This window comes from Orycteropus afer, unplaced genomic scaffold (assembly GCF_000298275.1).
Source record: "Orycteropus afer afer isolate SDZICR_OR568_19922 unplaced genomic scaffold, OryAfe1.0 scaffold00058, whole genome shotgun sequence".
Classification (NCBI taxonomy): Eukaryota; Metazoa; Chordata; class Mammalia; order Tubulidentata; family Orycteropodidae; genus Orycteropus; species Orycteropus afer.
Genome location: NW_006921645.1, coordinates 11,704,489 through 11,730,426, shown reverse-complemented (window position 1 = coordinate 11,730,426; position 25,938 = coordinate 11,704,489). Strand labels below are relative to the sequence as shown.

At 38.2% G+C, this 25,938-nt stretch overlaps 1 protein-coding gene across 1 annotated transcript in view; it reads right to left on the bottom strand.

Moving 5' to 3' along the window:
• The window catches only part of NCOA1 (nuclear receptor coactivator 1), a 121,774-nt gene extending 100,449 nt beyond the window's left edge, over positions 1-21,325 (bottom strand). Inside the window, exons 1-2 of the mRNA XM_007939273.2 lie at positions 21,237-21,325; positions 15,479-15,645 (exon numbers count right to left, since the gene is read on the bottom strand). Of these exons, the coding sequence (XP_007937464.1) occupies positions 15,479-15,645; positions 21,237-21,325 (256 nt within the window). The remainder of the gene's footprint in view (positions 1-15,478; positions 15,646-21,236) is intronic.
• Between the last annotated feature and the right edge of the window lie 4,613 nt (positions 21,326-25,938).

Here is a 25,938-nt window from a genome sequence, read left to right as displayed (position 1 = left end):
TAACTTCAAGTTGAACTTACATATGAGCAGTTGATGGTCTGTTCCATAATCAGCTCCTGGCCTGGTTTTGGCTGAAGATATTGAGCTTTTCCATTGCCTCTTGCCACAGATATAGTCAATCTGATTCCTGTGTGTTCCATCTGGTGAAGTCCATGTGAACAGCCGCCATTTGTGATGTTGAAAAAATGTGTTTGCAATGAACAAGTCATGCTCATGGTTTCATGAGCAATACAGTATTCTGTTCTAAAATTTACATAAATATATATACTTTTTCAACTTACTTTTTGCACTCAATATTATGTTTGAGATTTAACCATATTGGTTACATAGATTTGATTCAATTGTTTTAACTGTTGTACGGCAAACAACAACAACAACAACAAGAGCATATTAAATTATATAAATAAGCCATCATTGATTTTTCTTTTTTTTTTTTTTACTGATGGACTTTTGACACTACATACTGTGTTATAACAAACAATTTTCAATATCTCCTCTTTTGTGCATGTGTGATGGTTTCTTCAGGGTAAACATCAGAAGTGAAATTGCTGGACACATGGTCTGTATATCTTCAACATTACTAAGTACTAACAAATCGTAGGAGCTCTGGTAGCGTAGAACCTAAGGTACCTGACTGCTAACCAGAAGGCTGGCGGTTCAAACCCACCAGCCACTCCTCAGAAGGAAGGTTGGGCAATTTACTTCCATAGTGATACTGCCTTGGAAACCCAACGAGGGGTTGCTATGAGCCAGGCCTGACTCGATGGCACATAACAACAACAAATTGCTCCCTAAAGAGGTTGTACTATTAGTAACATAAAAGGGTTTTTGTTTTTCTGCATCCTCACTAACACTTAAAGTGGTATTGCTGAATACAGACATTCATTTCTTCAATTTAAAATATAAGGATGTCTTTATTTTGCACTCATATTTCATGTGATGAACACAGCATTCTAGGTCTAGAATTACTGCTTTCCATGTCCTTGTGAAATCTGGACCCATTCTAAAAGTAATCTAGTGTGTGCAACCCTTTCTTTCCTCTCATTTTTTCTCTCCAGTGTTTTGAAATGTCTCTGAATTGTGCACTGATGTAAGCATTTTTTTCTTTTTCATTCACTCTATGTTGTGTAATCTGTAGTTTTCAGAATTAAAAAAAAATTTTCTCTTATGATTTCCTCTTTTCTACTTGATCTGTTCTCTTTATCTGGGACTAATCATATGCTACAGTTACTAAACTAATCCTATACATTTCTTATACTTTATCTTACTTTTCATTGCTTATTTGCTTATTTTACTTTCCTTGTGATTTGTTCAAATTATCTTTCAACCCTTCATTCTTTCAACACGTATTCATTGAAAGCCTAGTATTTAGCCAGAACTTTTTCAGAAAATGAGGATACAATGGGAACAGACAAAAATCCTTGCCTTCAAGAAGCTCCAGTGGGGCTAAGCAGACAATAAACTAATAAAATATATATCAGATGTAAAGATGGCTGTGGGGAAAATAAATTGAGGAAAGTGTCGAGGGATGTGAGGAGGGATGTGAGGAGGGTTGTTGAGTTGCTTTTTTTCTTTGGAAGTCTTAAATAGAACAGTGTCAACAATTTCACTGAGAATAGAGATTTGAGCAAAGACATGACTGGGGTGCGGGAGTGAGCCATGTGGATATCTAGGCAAGAACATTCCAGGAAGAGGGAAAAGCAAGTTTAAATACCTGAGGCACAGTGTGCCTGGAGAGTATGGAACAGAAGGCATAAGGAGGTAAAGAGGTAAAAAAAAATTTTTTTTTTGAGCTATCCTGTTTTTAATTTCCAAAAGTTATTTCTTGGTTTGAATGTTTTGTTTTATAGCATTTTATCCTTGCTCATGGATGATAAAACTATTTTTAATGGTGTTTCCAGGGAAAGTTTGATAAATTGAAATGTTCAATCTGTTACAGGTTTAACTAAAAGTCTCTGGCTTAATGTATTTTTCTGATGTTAAAACCTATGTGAGACTTGGTAAGGCAGGAGGGGAGACAGACAAGCTACCCAGACCATCTACAACAAAGAAATGAGAAAACAACTGAAACAAGATACAGAGAATAATACTAGAACCCTTAGCCTTGATGAGAAGAATAAAGAAGTAGATTAAATATTGACTAATGGAAGAAACTGAATAAGGAGATAGATGGAACTATGGACTGCTGACTGGCCTTACAGCACAGCTGTTTTGTATATTTGCAAGCAGTGTTCCAACAGGCTGATAATTGGCTCCATTTGCTGAGGACTACATAGGCAACCACATTGGTGGCTATCAACTAGAAAGGTACAATATTCCCCCTTGTTCCCCTCTACTCCACACCCCCTGGCGAATGGAGATGTAGCCATCCCTCACCCACATTCAGATTCTGGACCAGCAGAAATTCCATCCCAGACCAGGTACCCTGCCACCAGCTGCCTTCAGGACAGGCAATAACTGATTCCAGGACTAGGCATCCTGCTCCTAGCCATCTTTTGGGCCATTAGGAACTTCTTCTGGGAGCAGGGGTCCAATACCCATCTGTCTTTTGGGACAATATGAACTTTTTCTGGGTCTGGACACCTGTCCCAGGACATCTTGTGCATCAGCAAGAACTCATCCAGGTTCAGGCTCCCAGTCCCCAACTGCCTCCAGGTGAGACAATAACTGTTTCTGGGACTGTGATAGTTGGAGAGCTGTGTGTCAACTTGGCTGGACAATAATTCTGTGTGGTTTAACCAACTGTGATGTGGGTTGTTCCAATAATGGGATCAGACGTATATGTTTTGAGCAGCCAATCCACTGAAAGGGAGTTTCCCTAGGGGGGTGGCCTGCTTCCAGTATATTTATGGACATCCTGGGAAAAGAGATATTCTTCTGTGGATTGGGATTCTGTTGTGCTGCCTACAACAGTCCAGGAGCAAACAATCCACCATTTGGCCGGGAGATATTGGATTTGTCATCTGTTGGAGTCAACAGCCTGTAAACTGCCTGCCAACCTTGAGCTCGTTAGCCCCTGCAGCTGCGTGAGTTGGGAAAAGCCTCCAGCTTGACGTTTGATCCAAGAACTTGGGACTTGTGAGTTTCTAAAAGTGTGTGAGCCATTTTCCTAAGATAATTTTTTTTTCTCTCTCTCTCTAAGCTTTACTGGTTTTGCTTCTCCAGAGAACCCAGTCAAACACAAGAACCAAGTGCTCTGCTTCTAGCCACCTTTTGGTCTGGTAAGAACTTCTTCTGGTACCAGGACCCCTATCTCCAGCTGCCTTTTGGGATAGCAGGATCTCCTTCTGGAACCAGGCACTCTGCTCCCCACCACCTGCTAAGCCAGGAGAAACATAGTCTAGGTACTCTACCCACCCCCATCCTACCAGTCTTTTTTTAAAAAAATATATTTGTTTTTCCTTCTTTCTAATTTTTTAGTTTCTTTCCCATCTCTGGTCCTTTTTTTTTCCTTTCCCCTGGTTCTTTTCTTCTTTTCATTTCTCCTGTTGCTTATTTTCTTCTTGTATTTTTCTTATTTTGTCTTTACTATTCCTTTTCCTCCCTCCCCAGTTTTTTTTTCTCTTTGTCCTTTTTTCCTTTTTGTTATAATTACTATTATTTATTTTCACTTTCTAGCTGTTGTTGTTTATGCTGCTTGTGTTTTGGGTCTCTTTTTTTTTTGTTGTTGTTGTTGTTTGTCCCACCTGGCAGGAAACAACAACTATACCCATGTGACCCAATGACATCTGCACTTCTTACAACCCCATCGACTGGGCAAGGGCCACCATTACTTCTGAATCAACTGATCAATGATAGATGGCAGCCAATACCACCTCAACCTACTCCCAACTGCTCTACACAAACAGCTAACAGAGATACATACAGTCTCATCCTCCATCACACTCATCAGGAGTCAGGTGGTGAGTGTCCAACTGCTGTCAAACTAGTGAACAGAATAGCACAACAGCCTCCTACTTGGATATATCAAAACAAAATAAATAAGGACAGAAAGGAAGGAAGGAAAAAATGAAGAAGGAAACCGTGGGCAAATCACACCAACATATAATCACCAATTAAATATAAATACAATGACATCACAATGTTGTAGAGACAACTAATAGTCCCACTTTACACAAAGAAGCAAGATAAAGCAGTACAAACAAGGGACCAGAATAAGGAGCCAAGAACATTCCTGAGGAAGAAGTGGCACTGGAACTACCTCATAAGGAATTCAAAAGAATTTTATCTAGGTACCTTCAATGGATAGAGAGACAGATAAGGGAAAACACAGACAAAACTCTATAACAATTTAGGCAAATAATACAAGAACAGACTGACAAAATAATGAAAAATTAGAAACCATACAAAAACAGCAAATAGCAATCCAGAAGATTAATACTAAGATTTCAGAAACAGAAAACACAACAAAAGGGCAAAGAAATGATACTGAATCAATCAATAGAAGTCAAAATTAGTGAGATTGAAGATAAATATCTCAATACTACTTTGTTAAGGGAACAATCAGGATAACAACAATAAAAAACAGGATAACAGCAATAAAAAACAATGCCAAAGATTTATGTTAAGAAGTCACCAAGAAGAACAACTTATGTGTGATTAGAATTCCAGAACTGGAAGAGGCAAATAAAACCACAGAGAAAACTGTTGAAGATTTGTTGGAAAAGAACTTCCCTAACATGATGAAGGGAGTTCTGGTGGTGTAGTACCTAAGGCATTTGACACTAACTAGAAGGCTGGTAGTTCAAACCCATGAGCCATTCCTCAGAAGGAAAACTGAGCAATCTATTTCTGTAGTGATACTGTCTCAGAAACCCAAGGAGGGGTCACTATGAGTCAGATCCGACTTGATGGCAGTGAGTTGAGAATATGATGGAAGACGAGAAGATATGCATTCAAAAAGTTCAATGAACCCCAAAAAGTATAGATCCCAAAAGAAAATCACTAAGACACAGCATAACCAAACTTTCCAAAACCAAAGACAAAGAAAGAATCCTGAAAGCAGCATGGGAAAAATGAAACGTTACCTACAGACTGCAACAATAAAACTAACCTCTGATTTCTCGGCAGAAACCACGTAGGTAAGAAGGCAGTGGGATGTCATGTATCAAACCCTGAGAAAAAAAATTGCCAACCAAAATTATATATACACTCAGCAAAATTGTCTCTCAAATGTTGTTGTTGTTGTTAGGTGCCGTCGAGTTGTCTATGACTCATGGTGACCCCATGCACAGCAGAACGAAACATCGCCTGATTCCGCACCACCTCCATGATCCCTGCTATACTTGAGCCCATCATCATAGCCATCGTGTCAATCCATCTCGTTGAAGGCCTCCCCCTCTTTCGTCGACCCTCCACCTTACCAAGCATGACATCCTTCTCCAGGGAATGGTTCCTTCTGACAACATGACCAAAATAGGTGAGACGAAGTCTGGACATTCTGGCTTCCAAGGAGCATTTCGGGTACACTTCCTCCAGGACAGATCTGTTAGTTCTTTTAGCAGTCCATGGTACTTTCAGCATTCTTTGCCAGCACCACAACTCAAAAGCATCAACTCTTCTTCAGTGTTCCTTATTCACTGTCCAGCTCTCACATGCATACGAGGTGATTGGAAATATCATGGCTTGTGTCAGGCGCACCTTAGTCCCCAAGGAGACATCCCTACTCCTCAGCATTTAAAACAGTTCCTTCGCGGTTGACTTTCCCAATGCTACACGTCATCTAATGTCCTGACTGCTGCTTCCATTGGCATCGACTGTAGAACCAAGCAATGTGACTTCTTTGACAACCTCAACCTTCTCTCCATTTATTGTGTTGCTGCTCGTTGGTCCAGTTGTGAAGATTTTTGTTTTCTTTATATTGAGACGTAATCCATACTGCAGACTGTATTCTTCAACCTTCATCAGTAAGTGCCTCAAGTCATCCTCACTTTCAGCAAGCAAAGTTGTATCGTCTGCGTATCTCAGGTTGTTAATGATTCTTCCTCCAATCCTGATGCCACATTTTTCTTCATATAGTCCAGCTTCTTGGATTATTTGCTCAGCATATAGATTGAATAAGTATGGGGAAAGGATACAACCCTGACGCACTCCCTTCCTGATTTTAAACCATGTAGTGTCCCCTTGTTCTGTTTGAACGACAGCCTCCTGCTCAAGGTACAGGTTCCTCATGAGTATAATCAAGTGTTCGGGAATTCCCATTCTTCTTAATGTTATCCATAATTTGTCATGATCCACACAATCAAACGTCTTTGCATAGTTAATAAAACACAAGTAAACATCTTTCTGGTATTCTCTGCTTTGAGCCAAGATCCAACTGACAACAGCTATGATATCCCTTATTCCATGTCCTCTTCTGAATCCAGCTTGCACCTCTGGAAGTTCTCTGCCAATATACTGCTGCAACCGTTTTTGAACTATGTTCAGTAAGATCTTACTTATGTGCGATATTAATGATACTGTTCTATAATTTCCACATTCTGTGGGATCACCTTTCTTTGGAATGGGTACAAATATGGATCTCTTCCAGTTAGTTGGCCAAGTAGCTGTCTTCCAAATCTCTTGGCATAACCGAGTGAGTGCCTCCAATGGAGCATCCATTTGTTGAAATATCTCAATGGGTATTCCATCAATTCCTGGAGCCTTGTTCTTTGCCAATTTTCTCATTGCAGCTTTGACTTCCTCCTTCAGAACCACTGGTTCTAGAACATATGCCACTTCCTGAAATGGATGAATAGGGACAAGTTCTTTTTGGTACAGTGACTCTGTATACTCCTTCCATCTTCTCTTGATGTTTCCTGCATCATTCAATATTTTGCCCGTACAATCTCTCAATATTCCAACTTGAGACTTAAATTTTTTCTTCAATTCTTTCAGCTCAAATATTTGTCCCTCAAATATGATGGTACAATTAGGTCATTTCCAGATAAAAAGAAATTAAAGGAATTTGTAAAAACAAGAGCAATCTTACAAGAGATGGTAAATGGAGTCCTTTGGACAGAAATCAACAACAAAAGACAACAATCTTTGATTAAAATACAAGACAACATAACCCAGATATAGAAGTACACAAAGTAAAATGAACTTATCACACTAAAAAACAGGAAACTAGAGACATCATTTTGTAAAAGAGAACAACTACAAAGCAAAAGGAGTTCTGGTGGCATAGTGTCTAAGGCATTTGACTGCTAACCAGAAGGCTGGTGGTTTAAACCCACCAGCCACTCTTCAGAACAAAGGTTGGGCAATCTACTTTCATGTGATACCACCTTGGAAAACCAAGGAGGGGGTCGCAAAAAGATGGAACAGTGTAGGTAAAAGACGTCTAAAGGGAGGGGAAGTCATGATAAAGTTAAGATAAAAATGGACTGTTTTAAACTTGGGAAGAAAATATATTACAGGGTGATTTCAAAGAAAATGAACAAACCTTGTCATAAAAACAAGAGAGGAAAGGCACAAATATTTAGCAACTAAAACAAAAGCAGCAAAGGAAATGATTCAAAAAAATTATAAACAAAATGAACTCAGCACAGAAAATTATACAAAAAAAAAAAAATCAGCAACACACACACACACACACACACATATATAAAAAATGACAGCAATAGATTCATGTTTGTCAATAATTACAGTGAATGTAAATGGGTTAAATATATCAATCAAGAAACAGAGCTGCAGAATGGATAAGAAAATATGAGCCATCAATATGGTGGCTACAAGAGACATACTTTGGACACAAAAACAAAAATGGATGAAAAATCAAGGGTTGGAAAAAATTATATAAAGCAAATAGCAATCAAAAAAGAGCAGGAGTGGCAATATTAATTTCTGATAAAATAGACTTTAAGCCACCATAAGAGAAAAGAGAGGACAATATGTACGTGTTAAAGGAAAATCGAACAAGAGGACATAACCATAATAAATTCTACACACCCAAGGAAAGAGCCCCAAAATATATAAATCAAATTTTCATAGAACTGAAAAGAGAAACAGACAATGCCACAACAATACTGTGGTTGTTGTTGTTATTATCCATCGAGTTGGACTCAACTCATAACAATACCTCCTTGGGTTTCCGAGGCAGTATCACTATGGAAGTAGATTGCCACAACAATAGAAAATTTTAATACACCACTTACAAAGAAGTATAAAACAGCCAGAAATAAACTCAACAAAGACACAGAAGAAGTAAACAAAATCAACCAACTTGACTTTGGAGACACATATAAAACACTTCACCCAACAATAGCACAATATACATTCTCTTCCAGCGTAGATGAAACATTCTCCAGAACAGACTATGTTAGGCTATGTTTTGGTTCTCTAGTGCTGTTACAACAGAAATACTACAAGTAGACGGCTTTAACAAACAAGACTTTATTCTGTTACAGTTTAGGAGGCTAGAAGTTGAGTTCAAAGTGCTAACTCTGGAGGCTGGATGAAGGCCCCTTGACCTTGGGCTTTAGCTCTCTGTCTCCTGTTCCAGGCCTATTGGACCTGGAGGCTTTTTCTGATTCATTCAATTGCTGGTTGCTGAGGCTGAGAAACCCACAACTGACAGGTAAAATGGCACATTCCCAAGATTAGCTGACAACATGGCAGGCCAGTGGTGACTTGGCCAAAGCAGGATCCAGATGTACTAAAAAGCTAGAGACCTTTCTCAAAGCTTCTGCTTATATACAGGAAGCAGGCCACACGCCAAAGGCAGCTACTTAGGTGCTCACAGTAGATTCAACCATTACAATCTCATCATGGGGAGTAACTATATCCAGCTGCCCAGCCACTCAAAATCATGTCCCAGCCAAGCTGACACACAACTTTAACTATCACAAGCTACAAAGCAAGCCTGAATGAATTTTAAAACACTGAAATACTGCTAAGCATATTTTCAGGTCACAATGCTATAAAATTATAAACCAACAACAGGAAAATCAAGGGAAAAAAAGCAAACACATGGAAACTAAATAACACCCTCCTTAGAAACTACTGGGCAATAGAAAAAATAAAACCCAAAATTAAAAAATTCCTTGAATTAAATAAGAATGGAAACCCAACATACCAAAATATTTGGGGCATAGCAAAAGTAGTGCTCAGAGGACAATTCATAGGAAAAAATTCACACATCAAAACAGAACAGCCAAAATCAACACCTTAATCCAGCATCTCCATTAATTAGGAAGAGTAGTTTTAAAAAAACCCAACAAAACAAAATAAAAAAACCTACAGTCACCAGAAGAAAAGAAATAAAGATTTGAGTAGAAATAAATGAAACAGAAAAATGACAGAAAGAATCAAGAAGTTGGTTCTTTGAAAAGATTAATAAAATTCACAAACCACTGGCAAATTTAACAAATAAAAAGGAGAAAACACAAATAACACAAATAAGAAATGAAATGGGTGACATGACAACAGAACCAACTGAAATAAAAAAGATAATACAAGATACCATGAGAACTGTATGCCAACAAATTCTAAAATCTAGAAGAAATGGACAGATTTCTACAAACACACTACACCTATCTAAACTAATACAGTCTGAGGCAGAAAATTTGAACAGACCCATAACAAAAGAAGAAATTGAACAGATCATTAAAAAACTACCAACAAAAAAAGTCCTGGCCCAGATGGCTTTACTGGAGAATCCTACCAAACATTCAGAGAGGAATTGACACCAGTGCTACTCAAACTATTCAAAACACAGAAAAGGACGGAAAATTCTCAAATTCATTTTATGAAGAAAGAGTGACCATGATACCAAAACCAGGCAAAGACATACTAGAAAAGATAATGACAGACCAATATCCTTCATAAATATAGACATAAAAATATTCAACAAATTCCTACCCAATAGAATCCAACACTATATCAAAAAATTAATACGTCATGTCCAAGTGGGATTATACTAGGTATGCAAGGAAGGCTCAACATTAGAGACATCACATAATCCATCACATAAGTAAAACTAGGAAAAAAATCACATGATCATGTCAATCAATGTAAAAAAGGCATATGATAAAACCCAACATCCTTTCCTGATAAAAACTCTCAGCAAAACAGGAATAGAAGGGAAATTCTTTAACATAATAAAGGCATATATGCAAAAGCCAACATCATTCCAATAATCAGAGACTAAAAGTATTCACCTTGTGAACAGGAACCAGAAAGGATGCCCTCTATCACCACTTTTATTCAACACTGTATAGAAAGTCCTAGCCAGGGCAATGAGGCAAGAAAGAGAAATAAAAGGCATACAACTTGGCAAAGAAGAAGTATAACTTATCTCTATTTGCAGATGATATGGCCCTAAACATAGAGAACTCATGAGATTCAGTCAAAACATCTATGAGAACTAATTGAAATATTCAACAAAATGGCAGGATACAAAATCAACAAACAAAAATCAGTTGGATTCCTCTACATCGGCAAAGAGATCTTTTAAAAGAAATAAGAAAAACAATGCCATTTACAAAAGCTACCAAGAGTATAAAACTCTTAGGGATAAATCTTACCAGATACCAGATACACAAAACCTATACAACAAAAAGTACAAAACAATACTACAAGAAAGTATAAAAGATTTACATAAATGGAAGAACACACCACACTCATGGACAGGAAGACTGAACTTTATCAAAATGTTAATACTACCCAAAACAATCTATACATTCAATGCAATCCTGATCCAGATTCCATCAGCATTCTTTAAGAACATGGAAAAATCAATCATTAATTTTAGATGGAACAGAAAGAGACCTTAGATAAAATACTGCTGAAGAAGAGCAACAACATAGGTTTCATACTCTCTGATCTCAAAACAGATATGGTAGTCAAAACAGCCTGGTGTTGGTATAATGACAGAAACACAGACCAGTGGAACAGAACTGAGAACAAAGAAACAGACCCATCCACTTATGATTAGCTGATCTTTGACAAATGGCCAAAACCCACTGAATATGGAAGAGCCTCTTTAAGAACTGGTGCTGGCAAAACTGGACATCCGTTTGCAGAAAAATGAAACAAGCTCCAAACCCCACACCATACACAAAAACTAGCTCAAAATGGATCAAAGACCTAAATGTAAAACCTAAAAGTATAAAGTTCATCACAGAAAAAATAAGGGCAAACTTGGGGTCCTAATTAATAGCATAAACAGACTATTAAACATAACTAAAAACAGAAACAGCAGAAGACAAACATCTAGTTTGCCTGGGACCTCCTAAAGATTAAACATTTATGTGCACCAATATACTGTGCCAAAAGAGTAAAAAGAACATATAGACTGGAAAAAAAAAAAAAATTCGCAATACATCAGATGGGGGACTAATCTTTAAATTTACAGAAAATTTCAACACCCCAACATCAAAAAGACAAACAATCTAATTATAAAATGGGCAGAGGACATGAACAAACACTTCACTAAAAAAGACATTCAGGCAGCTAAGAAGCATATGAAGAAATGCTCGTGATCACCACCCATTCTCCAAACTCACTGCTGTTGAGTCAGATCTGACTTATAGTGACCTCTCCTCGGGTTTCCAAGGTGATATCCCTACAGAAGCAGATCACCCAATCTTCCTTCCTAGCACCACCCATTAGAGAGATGCAACAATGAGATTATCAATTCACCCTAGCAATAACAGAAAGTTCCATTAGACAGAAAACAACAAATGCTGGTGAGGGTGGAAACTAGAACTCACACACTGCTGGTGGGACTGTAAAATGGTACAACTGTGGAAAATGGTATGGGACTTAATTAAAGAGTTGGAAAGAGAAATATCATTTGATCCAGCAATCCTACTCCTAGGTATATAGCCTAAAGAAGTGAGAACACAAATAGATATATGCACATCCATGTTCATCACAGCGCTATTCACAGTAGCCAACAAGATGGAAACAACCTAAGTAACTATCAATGGATGAATGGTAAACCTAACTTGGGTACATACACACAACTGCATACTATGCAGTATTAAAGAATAATGACCAATCTGTGAAATACCTCAAAATGTGGATGAACTTTGAGGACATCATGCAGACGGACAAACACGATATGAAGCCACTATTATAAAAATTCAAGGAAAGATTTACAGTTGGAAGGAAACTTTTTTTTGGTACCAGGGAAGGGAGGGGAAGAGAGGGAAAATTGCAGCTAGGCACTACATCACCAGAGCTCCTAGAATAGTAATAGCTAACTTAATACTTACCAGCTCTGGTAACATAGTGCCTAAGGCACTTAACTGTTAACCAGAAGGCTGGCGGTTCAAACCCACCAACCACTCCTCGGAAGGAAGGTTGGGCAATCTACTTCCGTAGTGATGTTGTTGTTGTTGTTTGCCGTCGAGTCGGCCCCAACTCATAGCGACCCCTCCTTGGGTTTCCGAGGCAGTATCACTATGGAAGTAGGATTGCCCAACCTTCCTTCCGAGGAGTGGCTGGTGGGTTTGAACCGCCAGCCTTCTGGTGAGCAGTCAAGTGCCTTAGGCACTATGCTACCAGAGCTCCTTCCGTAGTGATACTGTCTCGGAAACCCAAGGAGGGGGCACTATGAGTCGGGTCCGACTCGATGGCATATAACAACAACAACAACAACACTTACCAGCCAGAGTAAGCTCTTTTTCTTACACGAGTCTCTTTTTAACCAAAATTACACATTCACAAAGGTTAGAGAGTCAAACAGCTTGAAAAGGCTTATTTCTAAATAACAGCATTTTCTCCGTCCCAGCTCTCCCCTGCCCTGTATTGTCACTACTCCCCGTGAGACAACCATTTTCTATCAGTTAGCTGTTTCTTTTGATTTACTCCATATTTCTAAATACCTTACAACTACTTCTTGATATTTCAATATTCCAAAAAACAAAAATCCATTGCTACTGAATCAATTCCAACTCACAGCGACTGTATAGGACAGAGTAAAACTGCCTTAAAAGGTTTGCAAGACTATAAATCTTTATGGAAGCAGACTGCCTAATCTTTCTCCCAAGGAGTGGCTGGCAGGTTCAAACTGCTGACCTTTTGGTTAGCAGCTGAATGCCTTAACTACTGAGCCACCAGAGCTCCTCATTTCACTATTAAGTATTATAATTGGCCTTCTACTGTTTAAGATGAAGATACATCTTTACCTATGGTGGTAGTTAAGGTTATGTGTCAACTTAGCTGGGTCTGGTTTTGAGTGGCTGGGCAGCTGGCTATAGTTATTCCCTATGGTAAGATTGGTAATCAAATCCATGGTGGAATCTATTGGAGCAGCTAAGTAGCTGCCTTAGGGATGTGGTCTGTTCCCAGTATATAAGAATTTTTGAGAAAGGTCTCTGAAGCTTTTTGGCATGCTTGAACCCTGCATGCAGCTGAGTCTTCATTCAGCACCCTGCCATGCCCTACCAATTTTGGGACTTTTTCTGGACTTGAACTAATGGCTTGCCATGTTGTTTAGTAATATTGGGACTGTGCCATTTTTATTTGTTAACCTTGAGCTTGTTAACCTCAGCAGCTAGCAGCTGCCTGAGTGCAAAGACATACCTCTAGCTCCAGGGCGAGGTGAAAGAGGCAGAGCTGAAGCCCAAGGTTGAAAGGCTTTTCACCCAGCCTCTAGAGCTGGTATCTTGAACTTGGACTCCTAGCCTCCTAAACTGTAAGAAAATAAGCCCCTGTTTGTTAAAGCCACCCATTTGTGGTATTTTTTGTTAGAGCAGTATAAAGTAACCCAAACACCTACCCTTCCATCCATATACCTCACATCACCCCAACCCCTCCATCCTATCAGTATAGTTATATCATTATTTGGGCCAGGTTAAGTATGTGATATTTATATAACTGGGATTATATAAACTGAACCCTGTAGGACACTCTTGATTTCTTTTTCTTTTCTGCCCTTTTTTTTTTTCTCTTCATCAGTAACACTCATTATCTTTTCTTGCCTATTTTCCACCTCTATCTTTTTGCTCTACTTTAAGGAACTTCATATTCCATCACTTTTGAGGTTTTTTTTTTTTTTTTTTTTTCTTCTATCTTATTTTTAATTCCTAAGAGGTCTGCCAAGGAGCTCTGGTAGCATAGTGGCTAAGACACTTGCCTGCTAACCAGACGGCTGGCGGTTCAAACCCACCAGCCACTCCTCGGAAGGAAGGTTGGGCAATCCTACTTCCGTAGTGATACTGCCTCGGAAACCCAAGGAGGGGTCGCTATGAGTCGGGGCCGACTCGACGGCACATAACAACAACAACAACAACAAGAGGTCTGCCTAGTACTTGATTGTTCATTTTCACAGCATTTTTTTTTTTTTTATTTTGAAGATGAGTCTTCTTCTTTATTCTAAGGATATAAATGACAGTTATTTTGTTGTTGTTGTTGTTACTGTTCAAGCTTTCATCTACCTCAATAGTCTGTTTGCTCTATGTTCTTATATCTAATGATTCATGTCTGTTATCACCTCAGCCATGATGTCTTTGAATACTGACTTTCTTCTCCCTGAGCTCTCTTTTTGAAACTTTTTCCTGGAAAACATATTTTTATCTTTTTATTTCACTTTGATAGCATCTTACTCTTTATTTACTCTCTGCTGCATTCTGGTCATTTCCTCAGACACCTAATTTGCTAATTCATTCACTAGTTTTTACTTTTAATGACTTTATTTTTTTACTTCTGTAAGTACTCTTTTTTCTTTTTCCAGATCCATCTACCTTTTTCATCATCATTTTTATTTTATAACTTTAATCACTTTAAACATTATTTATTTCAGTGTTTTCACATTACTGCTTTTAATAATCTGCACTTTTTCAGGGTCTAGGCCTTCTGTTTGTTATTTGTGTTCTTACTCATTGCAGATTATTTCTTTATATGTTCTAGAAAGTTTTCATACAAAATCACTCTCAGAAGGGCTTTTCCTGTAGGAATCCCATGTAGCCAGGCTGTAGGAATATTCTTCCGAAGTGCTTTGCCTTTATTTCTGGTAGGTAACTCACTGGTTTCTTAGTATTGGGTTCTCAGGAAACATGGGTACTATAAATATGACACTCAAAATTACATGAAGCCCAGGCTCGGGGTTTTTTCAGAAGAGACTGTTTTCCTAATGCAGAGCCCAGGCAGAGAAAAGCTTCCTCACGCAGGTGGGGAGATTCTTTTCTTCACTGAGCTGTTGTCCTTCAGTGCTATGCAGGGTCTCAGGTCCAGCTCTACAACTTGTGTCTCCTGATTCAAGACCCTAGGATATTTCTTCTATCTTATTTTTAATTCCTAAGAGGTCTGCCTAAGATATAAGATATACCAGGCCCCACAACCTCTCAAAGGAACCAGTTTTCAAGTTAATACAATATACTACTTTGTTGAAACAAGAAGGCTCTCAGACTCACTTTCTAAGATAAGTATCAGTTAAAACTTATGGTGCTCAATACAGTTTCTTAACAATAAAAAATAAAATCACATATTGTAAATGTCTTAATAACAAATTATTCAGCAATGGTTTTTTGTTTTGCTTTGTTTTTACCTTGTTCCATTCTCTTCATTAGCTGTATCTGGTCGACTGTTTTTTTCAAAATCTTGCATTTGTCTGGTTTCACACTCAAGCTGTCAATGTCACTGATGTTGGCAGAAAGTAACTCAGCTAACTCTTCTAAATATTTATTTTCTTGCTCCCTGCGCCTCTTTTCAGTGCTGTTACATGAAGAAAATCCAGTTAGTGTACATTTCTATCACGTCCTTCTTTGAGCAAGTATTTATTGTTTAAACATTTATAGAGATTCTTATTTTTTATCTAGATTATAAAACCAGATTTAGGAAGTAATTTAAGATCATGTCTAAAAATCAGATACTACAAAATATCAAAGTGCAGAAAACTACGACTAGAACACATAAAATGAATGACTGCTATACAGATGTGTTTCCCCAATGATGTATATACTTGAATATTGCAAATCATCAAAAAGTCCCAGACATTAGAAGGAAAAAAAAACAAAAAACAAAAAACCAGTTGCCACTGAGTTGATTCCTACTCAGAGTGACTTCATGTATGTGTTGCACAGTGGAAATGAGGTTTTCAAGGCTGTGACCGGGCCTTTCTTTTGAAGTGCCTGTAGTGGGTTTGAACTGCTAACCTTTTGGTTAGTAGTCAAACACTTAACTATTTATTTGCACCACGCAAATAAACAGGGACCAGATATTAAAGAGGAACCAGGCGGTAAATATACTAATTACATTTGGAATTATTTTACATTCTAAGTAAGTTGGAATATTCAAATAATTGTTTTAAATTAAGCAGGACTGAGGACACTAGAAATTCAAATAAGTTAAAATTATTAATCTGATAAAGTTTTGATTCTTACAATGATTAGAGTATTAGTTTAGTCCTTATCAAAGAGAAAAAAGTATCTATTAAAAAAGTAAAATAAAAATATAAATTGATAATTAGAGACTAAGTACGGAGAATAATGTCTTTTGTGTACAACACTATTCTAAAAAAAACCCATCTACCTAAAAATTTTGATACAGGAGCTCTGGTAGCATAGTGCCTAAGGCACTTGACTGCTACCAGAAGGGTGGTGGTTCAAACCCACCAGCCGCTCCTCAGAAGGAAGGTTGGGCAATATACTTCTGTAGTGATACTACCTTGGAAACCCAAGGAGGGATCACTGTGAGTCAGGTCTGACTCAACGGTACATAACAACAACAACAAAAATTTTCATAAATATAATAATAAAATCAAACTTGACTTATCTTAAAGTAAAATAAGGAGAAGAATAATAATGCAAATGGCTAGCACTTAAAAAAAAAGCATTCTAATATATTCAATGAAAATTATTGATTTTTGTTTTCTAGTTTTTAACCCTGGTTTTTTAGCCTAGTCATCAAGCAACCTGCTTTATATAACACATACAAAGACAATGAAGTATTAAACTGAAATGAATTTTCCTATTCTCAGGTTAACATAATAAGAAAGATTGGTCACAAGTAGCTTTTTGTTTTATAAGCAGTAATCAAAATCATTTGGCTGCATATAAAATGGGTAGAAAAAAGTGAGAAGGGGGAAAGATCAGTGCATAAAATGTTCATCATTGCCAACAATTAAAATATCATTTACTTTTCTGAACTAAAAAAACGACTAGAGAAGCTACAGAACTTACCCAACAACACAGTAAGTTGAAAAGGAGGAAATCAACTAATTAAATGTATTTATCTACATAAACAAAACACTACTAAATAATATACATTATAAAACAAAACAAAGTTTTAATGGTAATAACATATTCCTTTAAATCTTTCATCAGTGAAGAATTATTCCCATTTAGAAAAACTCTTATCTTACAACTTTTACAGCAAGCACATGCAGCAAGATACTTGGACAAATTTCAAAGCAGTTTTGGGGGACAAACTTAAAAACCAATTCTAAACTCTGTACAAGAGAGTAAAGGGCCAAGAAGAGGGGAACCAATTTTGAAAAATAACAAGGAAGAAGGACTTGTCCTGTCATAGATCAAGGCTTAATAAAAAAGCTCAGAGTCAGATCCCTACACATATAGGAACTTGGTCTATGATAAAGGTTAACGGTACGAAGGATAGTACCATGACCACTACTTTCTATATGGGAGCTCTGGTGGTATAGTGCGTACGGCATTTAACTGTTAACCAGAAGGCTGGCGGTTCAAACCCACCAGCCACTCCTCAGAAGGTTGGGCAATCTAGTTCTGTAGTGATACCGCTTCAGAAACCCAAGGGGTTGTTATGAGTTGTATCCGACTCAACGGCAGTGAGTACTTTCTATATGGGAAAACAAAATCAGACTCCTACCTTATACCATACACAAAAATAAATTCCAGAGTAATTAAAACCATAAACGTATGCTAGAAGAAAACATGAAAACTGCATTCAAGACTTTGGAATAGAAGAAAAAACTCAATCTTAGAGAAAGTTAAATGAACAGGCTGGAGAAGATATCTGCTTCAAATCAGAAAAAAACAGGGTAGTAACTAGAAAATTAAATATACCTTTAACAAAGAAAAAGAAAACCCACACATTCTAAAACAAAACAAAGTTTTAACGACAATAACATAGCAGGAAGTTCATAGAAAAGGAAAATGTAAGAGCCAATACAAATATGAAATGATGACCAATTTGTTCAAAAATCAGAGAAATGTACTTAAAAGTATAACCACACACCTATTGGACTGGCAAGGAGCTCTGGTAGCGTAGTGCCTAAGGCACTTGACTGCTAACCAGAAGGCTGGTGGTTCAAGCTCACCAGCAACTCCTCAGAAGGAAGGTTGGACAATCTACTTCTGTAGTGATACCGCCTCGGAAACCCAAGGAGGGTCGTTATGAGTCAGGTCCGACTCGATGGCACATAACAACAACAATTGGACTGGCAAAGAGTTCAAGTGAGAATAGAACAGTAAGAATGTGGGAAATAGGAATTCTTAGTAGTTGTCATCTGGAGAACAATGTGGCAATTACCTAATTAACATAAAAAAGTGTATAGAGACTAAAGAAACTCCTACACATGTAAAAAGAGATGTGTATGAGGATGCTGCCTGCGGTACTGGCTGTAATAGTGAGTATTTGTAACAACCTGCAGGCATATCAATAAAGGAATAAATTTTTCAAATGTGGTATATTCATGTAATGGAATACTAATCAAAAGTTAATAAGAATGAATAAATCTACATATATTTGTATCTCAAAAATCACTGAAAAAGTATATCGCAGATCATATAAACCAAACCAAAGCCACAGTCATCAAGTTGATTCCAACTCACAGTGGCTCTATAAGACAGAATGGAACTGCCCCATAGGGTTTTCAAGGCCGTAATCTTTATAAAAGCTGACTGCCACATCCTTCTCCCAGAGTGGCTGGAGGGTTCACACTGCTGACCTTTCAGTTAGTGCCTTAACCACTGCACCACCAGGGCTCCTTACAGACTAATATACAGCATTATACCATCCATGTAAATGTAGAAAGCACTCTAAATAGTGTTTACTAAATTTAGTATCATCTCTCTATTACAGTTGGCTAAACTGACTGAAAACTAGTAACTTTTCTTTCTCCAACCTGAAGCCCTGACACTCTTCTTTTTAAAATCTTTTCTCATCCCTCCATGAGAAAGCAGCATGTAATCCAATGACAGAACAGTCAGTCCTCTGTCACTTTACTGTCTGGATCAGTGATTCTCAATTGGAGGCAATTTTACTCCCCCACCCCTCCAGGGGACATTTGGCAACATCTAGAGACATTTCTGGAGATTATCACAACTGGGATGCCACAAGCATCTAGTATCTAGGAGGCCAGGGATATGGCTAACTACCCTATAAATATAAAGGACCAAACTGAAGCCAAACTCACTGCCACTGAGTCGATCTGACTCATAGCGACCCCCTTAGGGTTTTCGAGGCAGTAAATCTTTACAGAAGTAGATTGCCTCATAGCTCTCAATATAAAGGACAGCTCCCAACCCCAATAAAGAATTATCCAGCCCAAAATGTCAATAGTGCAGAAGTTGAGAAATCTTGCTCTAGATCCTCAGAGTGAATGGAATAAAATCCCATCTCTTCTCTTCTCAAGGAACTCTGGTGGCATAGTGTCTAAAGCATTTGACTGCTAACCAGAAGGCTGGCAGTTCAAACCCACCAGCCACTCCTCGGAAGGAAGGTTGGGCAATCTACTTCCGTAGTGATACAGCCTTGGAAACCCAAGGATGGGTGGCTATGAGTCAGAGTTGATCCGATGGCACTGAGTTTGTTCTTTTCTTTCCTCCTCTTCTCAAGGAGCTCTGGTGGTACAGTGCCTAAGGCATTTGACTACTAACTAGAAAGTTAAAACCCACCAGCCACTCTATGGAAGGAAGACGGGGCAATCTACTTATGTAAATATGTACTGCCTCGGAAACCCAATGGGGTTCACTATGAGTGGGAATCAACTTGATGGCAGCGATCTTCTCTTACACGGAAAGTTGCCCTTTTGATCTGATTGAAGTCCTTTCTCTCTCTGGCATTTGTGATGGTCTTCTTAGGCAATGAGTCTCTTTTAGCCTGTTGAAGGTAGTCATGAGGAGCCCTAATGGCACAGTGGTTATGTGCTCAACTGCTAAGAGAAAAGTCCATGGTTTGAAGCCACCAGTCCTCTGTGGAGAAAGATGTGGTAATCTACTTCCACAAAGATTTACAGCCTTGGAGACTCTACCAGGCTACTACTTTGTCATAATAATCCCTTTTAAAAATCCTAATATTAAGATGGAGCTCTGGTGGTGCCATGCCTAAGGCATCAGACTACCAACCAGAAGGTTAGTTGTTCAAACCCAGCAGCTGCTCCATGGAAGGGAGACTGGACAATCTACTTTTGTAAAGATTTACCATCTGAGAAACCCAATGAGGGGTTGTCACTATGAGTCAGAATTGACTCGATGGAAGTGTTTTTTTTTTTTAATATTAAAATGGAGCTCTGGTGGCACAGTGGTTAAAGCATTTAGTTGCTAACCAAAAGGTCAGCAGTTTGAACCCACCAGCTGCTCCAAAGGAGAAAGATTAAGGTGATCTAATTCTGTAAAGATTTACAGCCTTAGAAACCCAATGAGGCAGCTCTACTCTGTCCTCCAGGGTTGCTGTGAGTTGGCATGACTGGATGGCAGTAGTAGTAGAATATTAAAACACAATATTTCTAAGTTTCATTGATAGCATCATGTTCTAAGGTAGCAGCTAAGATGTACTATAGATTTACTGATTCATTCACTTGGTAAATATCTACTGCATCATTAGTATGTATATAATCCAAACATTTTGCTATAAACTAGGGATACAAGGATGAGCAAGAAGAAACAAGGCCCCTTGTCTAATGCAATTTTTAGTCTAGTAGAGAAGCCAGGAATTCATGAAATGACCACACAAACTAGTAGAAGTCTATAATTATGGGCTATAAAAATACGTATGAGACAGATACACGAATGAGGGAGACTTGACCTAATATTTATAGAAGGGAATGAATGGTCCCTTGAGGAAATGATGAAACTGACATCTGAGGGTGCACAGGTGTTGACTATACCATACTATATATATCAATTGTTGTTGTGCAAATCAATCCATAAATCAAAAGGGAGTAACTAAACTGAGAAAGCAAAGGCCTTGGGAAGGAAGAAAGTATGGTGAAGCTAAGAGACTCAAAAGCTTCAGACTTGAAGTAGACGAAACAAAAGCTCTAAAAGCAGCAATGGAAATGATGAAGCAGCTCAGCCGGAAACAGACTAAGAAAGAAGTGTTCCTACCTTGATGCCAATGTGTCACATGGCGATCCTTTTCTCTTATGTGAATCTGGGTTAGCAGGGTCAGATGAACTATCCCCGAGGCCACTCATGTTGAAAACTTCACACCTAAAAAGGAAGGACAACAATAAGAAATGGACCCTAACATTCCCACTCTATTAGAAAAATTAAAAACTTTATAGTTTCTCAATAAATAGATAATTACAACCATCATAAAAGTATCAGAACCTACACAAAAGCACAGGAGTTATCTGTTATATGGTATTTCTATACTTTATCTTCTACATCTATAAAATAACAAATTCAATAATCCTTTATGATATCACTGAGATCAATTAGGATAAAAACATAATTAAATAGATGCTCTCTTCCCACCAAAGATGAGAAAGATCACTTTCATGTTTAAGTGTAGAAAATAAATGTACACCTGGGAGTCAGGGAAATTTTTTGTTTGTTCAATGTTTAGACCCCACTTTGCAAAAGGATTTAAAACCAGTTTCACTTGTAAGATTTAAGATTTTTATACTGATAGGAAAATTAATGATATACAATTAAAATTTAAGTTATAAACTAGGTTTGAATTTTGAACTGTATTTTCCACTTTGAATTCTATACACCTAACGTCGTGTTTATGTGGTCAGATGACAAAGATCAAATGTTTAGTCTATGTTAGGACCTTGGTATAGATGCCAGGCAACACAAAGTCATTCCTTCTGGCACGCCAGCCAGGCTCTCTCTCACATGGTTGTGACAGTTGGTGACTGCATGTAAAGATCCTTTCTGAACTGTCCCTCATCAGCCACCACTCTGTGAAGAATGCCTAATCAAATTCAGGAATCCTATCCCCTAGTCTTACATTCAACATCACCTTTTGGATTTTATTAGTGCCAAACAACATACCTTTCCACTCTCTTTTACTCCATCTAGTCTTGTCAAAGCAGGAAAAATTCTTGTTAAATGGGAAAATTCTTTCATTTTTCCTTACATTCTAAATTATTTAATGACATGTCAGCAGTCATATTGGTTATGTTTATTACTAAAAATAGGAGCTCTGGTAGCATAGTGGCTAAGACACTTGCCTGCTAACCAGACGGCTGGTTGTTCAAACCCACCAGCCACTCCTCGGAAAGAAGGTTGGGCAGTCCTACTTCTGTAGTGATACTGCCTTGGAAACCCAAGGAGGGGTCGCTATGAGTCGGGTTTGACTCGATGGTACACACCAACAACAACATTACTAAAAATGCTCAGATCCATGAGAATCTCTCACATTGTTTCAATGAACACTTCTGGGTAAATCTTTTTTTCTAGCCTTAAAACTTTTATTTCTAGCCCTTTTTCCAAGACCTAAACACTGTCTAAATCAAATCTCTTTTTGTTGTGCAAATAATCCACAAAATTTTAATCACAAACTTATCATTTCATGCAACAAAAAGGTCCATCAAAACTGTGAAATCTCTAATCCTAGAACAGCAAGTTTGTAATTATTTTGTTATTCTTTTTCCTCCTCACCCCTCATTTCTAACTGGCATCCGTGTCCTGCCAATTTTCCTTTCAGAACAACTCTTAGATTGTCTCCTTTTTCATTCCTAGATAGAATTGTGATCCTAGTTTGGAACCAAACACTCCACACTCTAGATTAATGCAAGATCCTTTTATCTTGTTTCTCAGTTCCAGCCACTCTCACTTCTAATCCGTTCTATAAACAGCAGCAAAGGCATTCTTGCTGAAATGTCATTTTCAAGGTATCACTTCCCTAATGAGGAATCAAATGGATCCCCCTATTGGAGTAGAGTTTAGTATGATGGTTAAAAGCATAGGCTTTGGGACTGAAAGACCTTGTTCAGGTCTTGGCTCACACATTTCCTGTGTGACACTGGGCAAAGTACATATCTCCTTAAACCTATTTCCTCATCTGTACCATAGGGATAATAATTGCACCTACAGAGTTGTGAAGTTGAAATACTGCATGTGAAAAGAATGCTAGTTACTGTAGAATACTGGCTATTGTAATTATCTTCCCTTTAGACCAAGAGCTCCTTGAGCAGTAGTGTTCACTCAAAGGATAACTCTACTGATGCTTCCTCATTAATATGTTTCATTCCTTAGTGCTAAATATATGTTGGCTATTATTATTTTATCACACTGCTTAGAACAGTATTTGAACCTATTTCCTTCTGGAAACATTGTTCTGCACCAGCTTCTGTGACCCCACACTTCTTTCATTTGCTTAACAAGCATCAATCATGTAGCAAATACTGCTAGGAACTGGGCATACAGTGGAGAACAAAGGAGAAGTTCCTGCTTTCATGCAGTGGGAAAATAAGACATCAACAAACAAAATATGTAATAGTTGGAGCTGTGTGTCAACTTGGCTGGACCATAATTCTGTGTGGTTTAAGCAGTTGTGATGTGGGTTATTCCCATGATGGGATTGGATGTATATGTTTTGAGCAGTCAGTCTGTTGAAAGGGAGTTTCCCTAGGGGTGTGGTCTGCTTCCAGTATATTTATGGACATCCTGGGAAAAGACACACTCTTCTGTGGATTGGGATCCTGTTGTGCTGCCTATAACTGTCCGTGAGTGAACAATCCACCACTCGGCCTGGACATCTTGGATCTGTCATTCATTGGGGTCAACAGCCGGTATACTGCCTGCCAACCTTGAGCCTGTCAGCCCCTGCAGCTGTGTGAGTCGGGAAAAACCTCCAGCTTGACGTTTGATCCAAGAACTTGGGACTTACCAGCTTCTCTTTCTCTCTCTCTCTCTCTCTATAAGCTTTACTGGTTTTGCTTCTCTAGAGAACCCAGCCTAACACAAAATATAAAGATAAATATATAATTTTATATTGTGATAAGAGTTATAAAGGGAAAAGTAGGGTTCAAAGAGAAAAACAATAGAGGAGACCTAATTTTTACTGGCAATCAAATGAGGCTCCTCTAAAGAAGTGGTATTTAAGCATGACCTAAGAGATTCATAGAATTAGTGTGTTTTTCATCTTACCTTATTCTCGGTTGTTCCTCCCCACCCCCCAAGTTTGAGGAGAATTCATCATGGTTCTATTGCCCTAGGGTTCTTTTTCCTCAACACTATATATTTTCCTGGGTAGTATCACTCATTTACATGGTTTCAAAAAACATCTCTGTACTGATTAATCCCAAATCTCCATCTTTAGCTCAATCTCCTAAATTTCCGATCCACAATCCAATTCTTCACCAGATATCTCCAGTGAGTGTCACATAGGCTTTCCAAACTCAGCTTTCCAAACTGAATTCAACATCTCTTCCTCATATTTAAGAGATCTCTAGATGGCAGAAATGGCTTATGTTCAACTACTAACCTAAAGGTTGGCAGTTCAGACCCACACAATAGCATGCAGAAGAAAAGGCCTGGTGATCTTTTTCTACAATGATTACAGCCAAGAAAATCTTATGAAGCAGTTAACTCTGTAACTACTATCAGTTCTGTTATGAGTCAGAATCAATTTGGCAATGACAGATTTGGGTTTTTGGTTTCCTCAAGTATATTGGTATATTGGAGTAGTTCTTGCCTCTTCTCTTGTACCACACACGCAAGTAAACATCAAAATCTGTCAATTTCTATTTCCTGAATATTTCCCAAATCCATGCTTTCCACTGTCTCCTTTCTCATGACCTCAGTTCAGGCTCTATCTCTCGCTGGACTACAAAAATACCTTCCCAAATGGTCTTCCTGTTTCCAATCTTGTTCTCCTTGAATCCAGCCTCTGCAGAGCCACCAGAGTATGTCACCAAAAACATATGTTTCATCATATCAATCTCCTGCTTAAAATCCTTCACTAAACCCTGGGCAATCCTACTTCCGTAGTGATACTGCCTCGGAAACCCAAGGAGGGGTCGCTATGAGTTGGGACCAACTCGACGGCACATAACAACAACAACAACAAACCCTCATTGTTCACAAGATAACATTCAACCTCCTTGTTGTTGTTGTTGTTAAGTGCCATCGAGTCAGACCCGACTCATAGCGACCCCTCCTTGGGTTCTGATGCAGTTTCATTATGGAAGTAGACTGCCCCATCTTCCTTCTGAGGAGTGGCTGGTGAGTTTGAACTGCCAGCCTTCTGGTTAGCAGCCAAGTACCTTAGGCACTATGCTACCAGAGCTCCCTCAACCTCCTTAGCATAATGTACAAAGTCTGCATCAGGTTTCACGTAGTGAGTCTATTACAGAATTTGGTGAATGAGTGACTTAACACCTGTCCAATCAATAGATTACATGTTATTTTTTGTTTCAACCTCAAGAAAATACTTTGGAAATAAAATCCTTGGTAATATCCCATATTCCTAGCAAAAGTAAGCATTAAGCAGAAAATGTTAAATTGGACTGAATGTGGGGAGTAGCCAAACAAATTAGCAATAAATAGTCATTAATTCCTACTATCTACTAGCCTCTGTTCTACATACTGGGGACAAAGCTGTGAACAAAATTACAAAAATCATTGTATTCATGGAGCATCATTCTATTGTGAGGGAGACAGAAAATTATACAGTATATTAGAAAGCGATAAGAGCTAGAAGGAAAATAAGCCAATTATGAGAAGCATAAAGTGAAGAAGGGAATGGGTATCAATTTTAAATACAGTAGTTAGGAAAGGTCTCACCAAGAAGGTGAGTTATGAGCAAAGACTTGGTGGAAGTGAGAGAGTGACATAGAACCACATCTGAAGG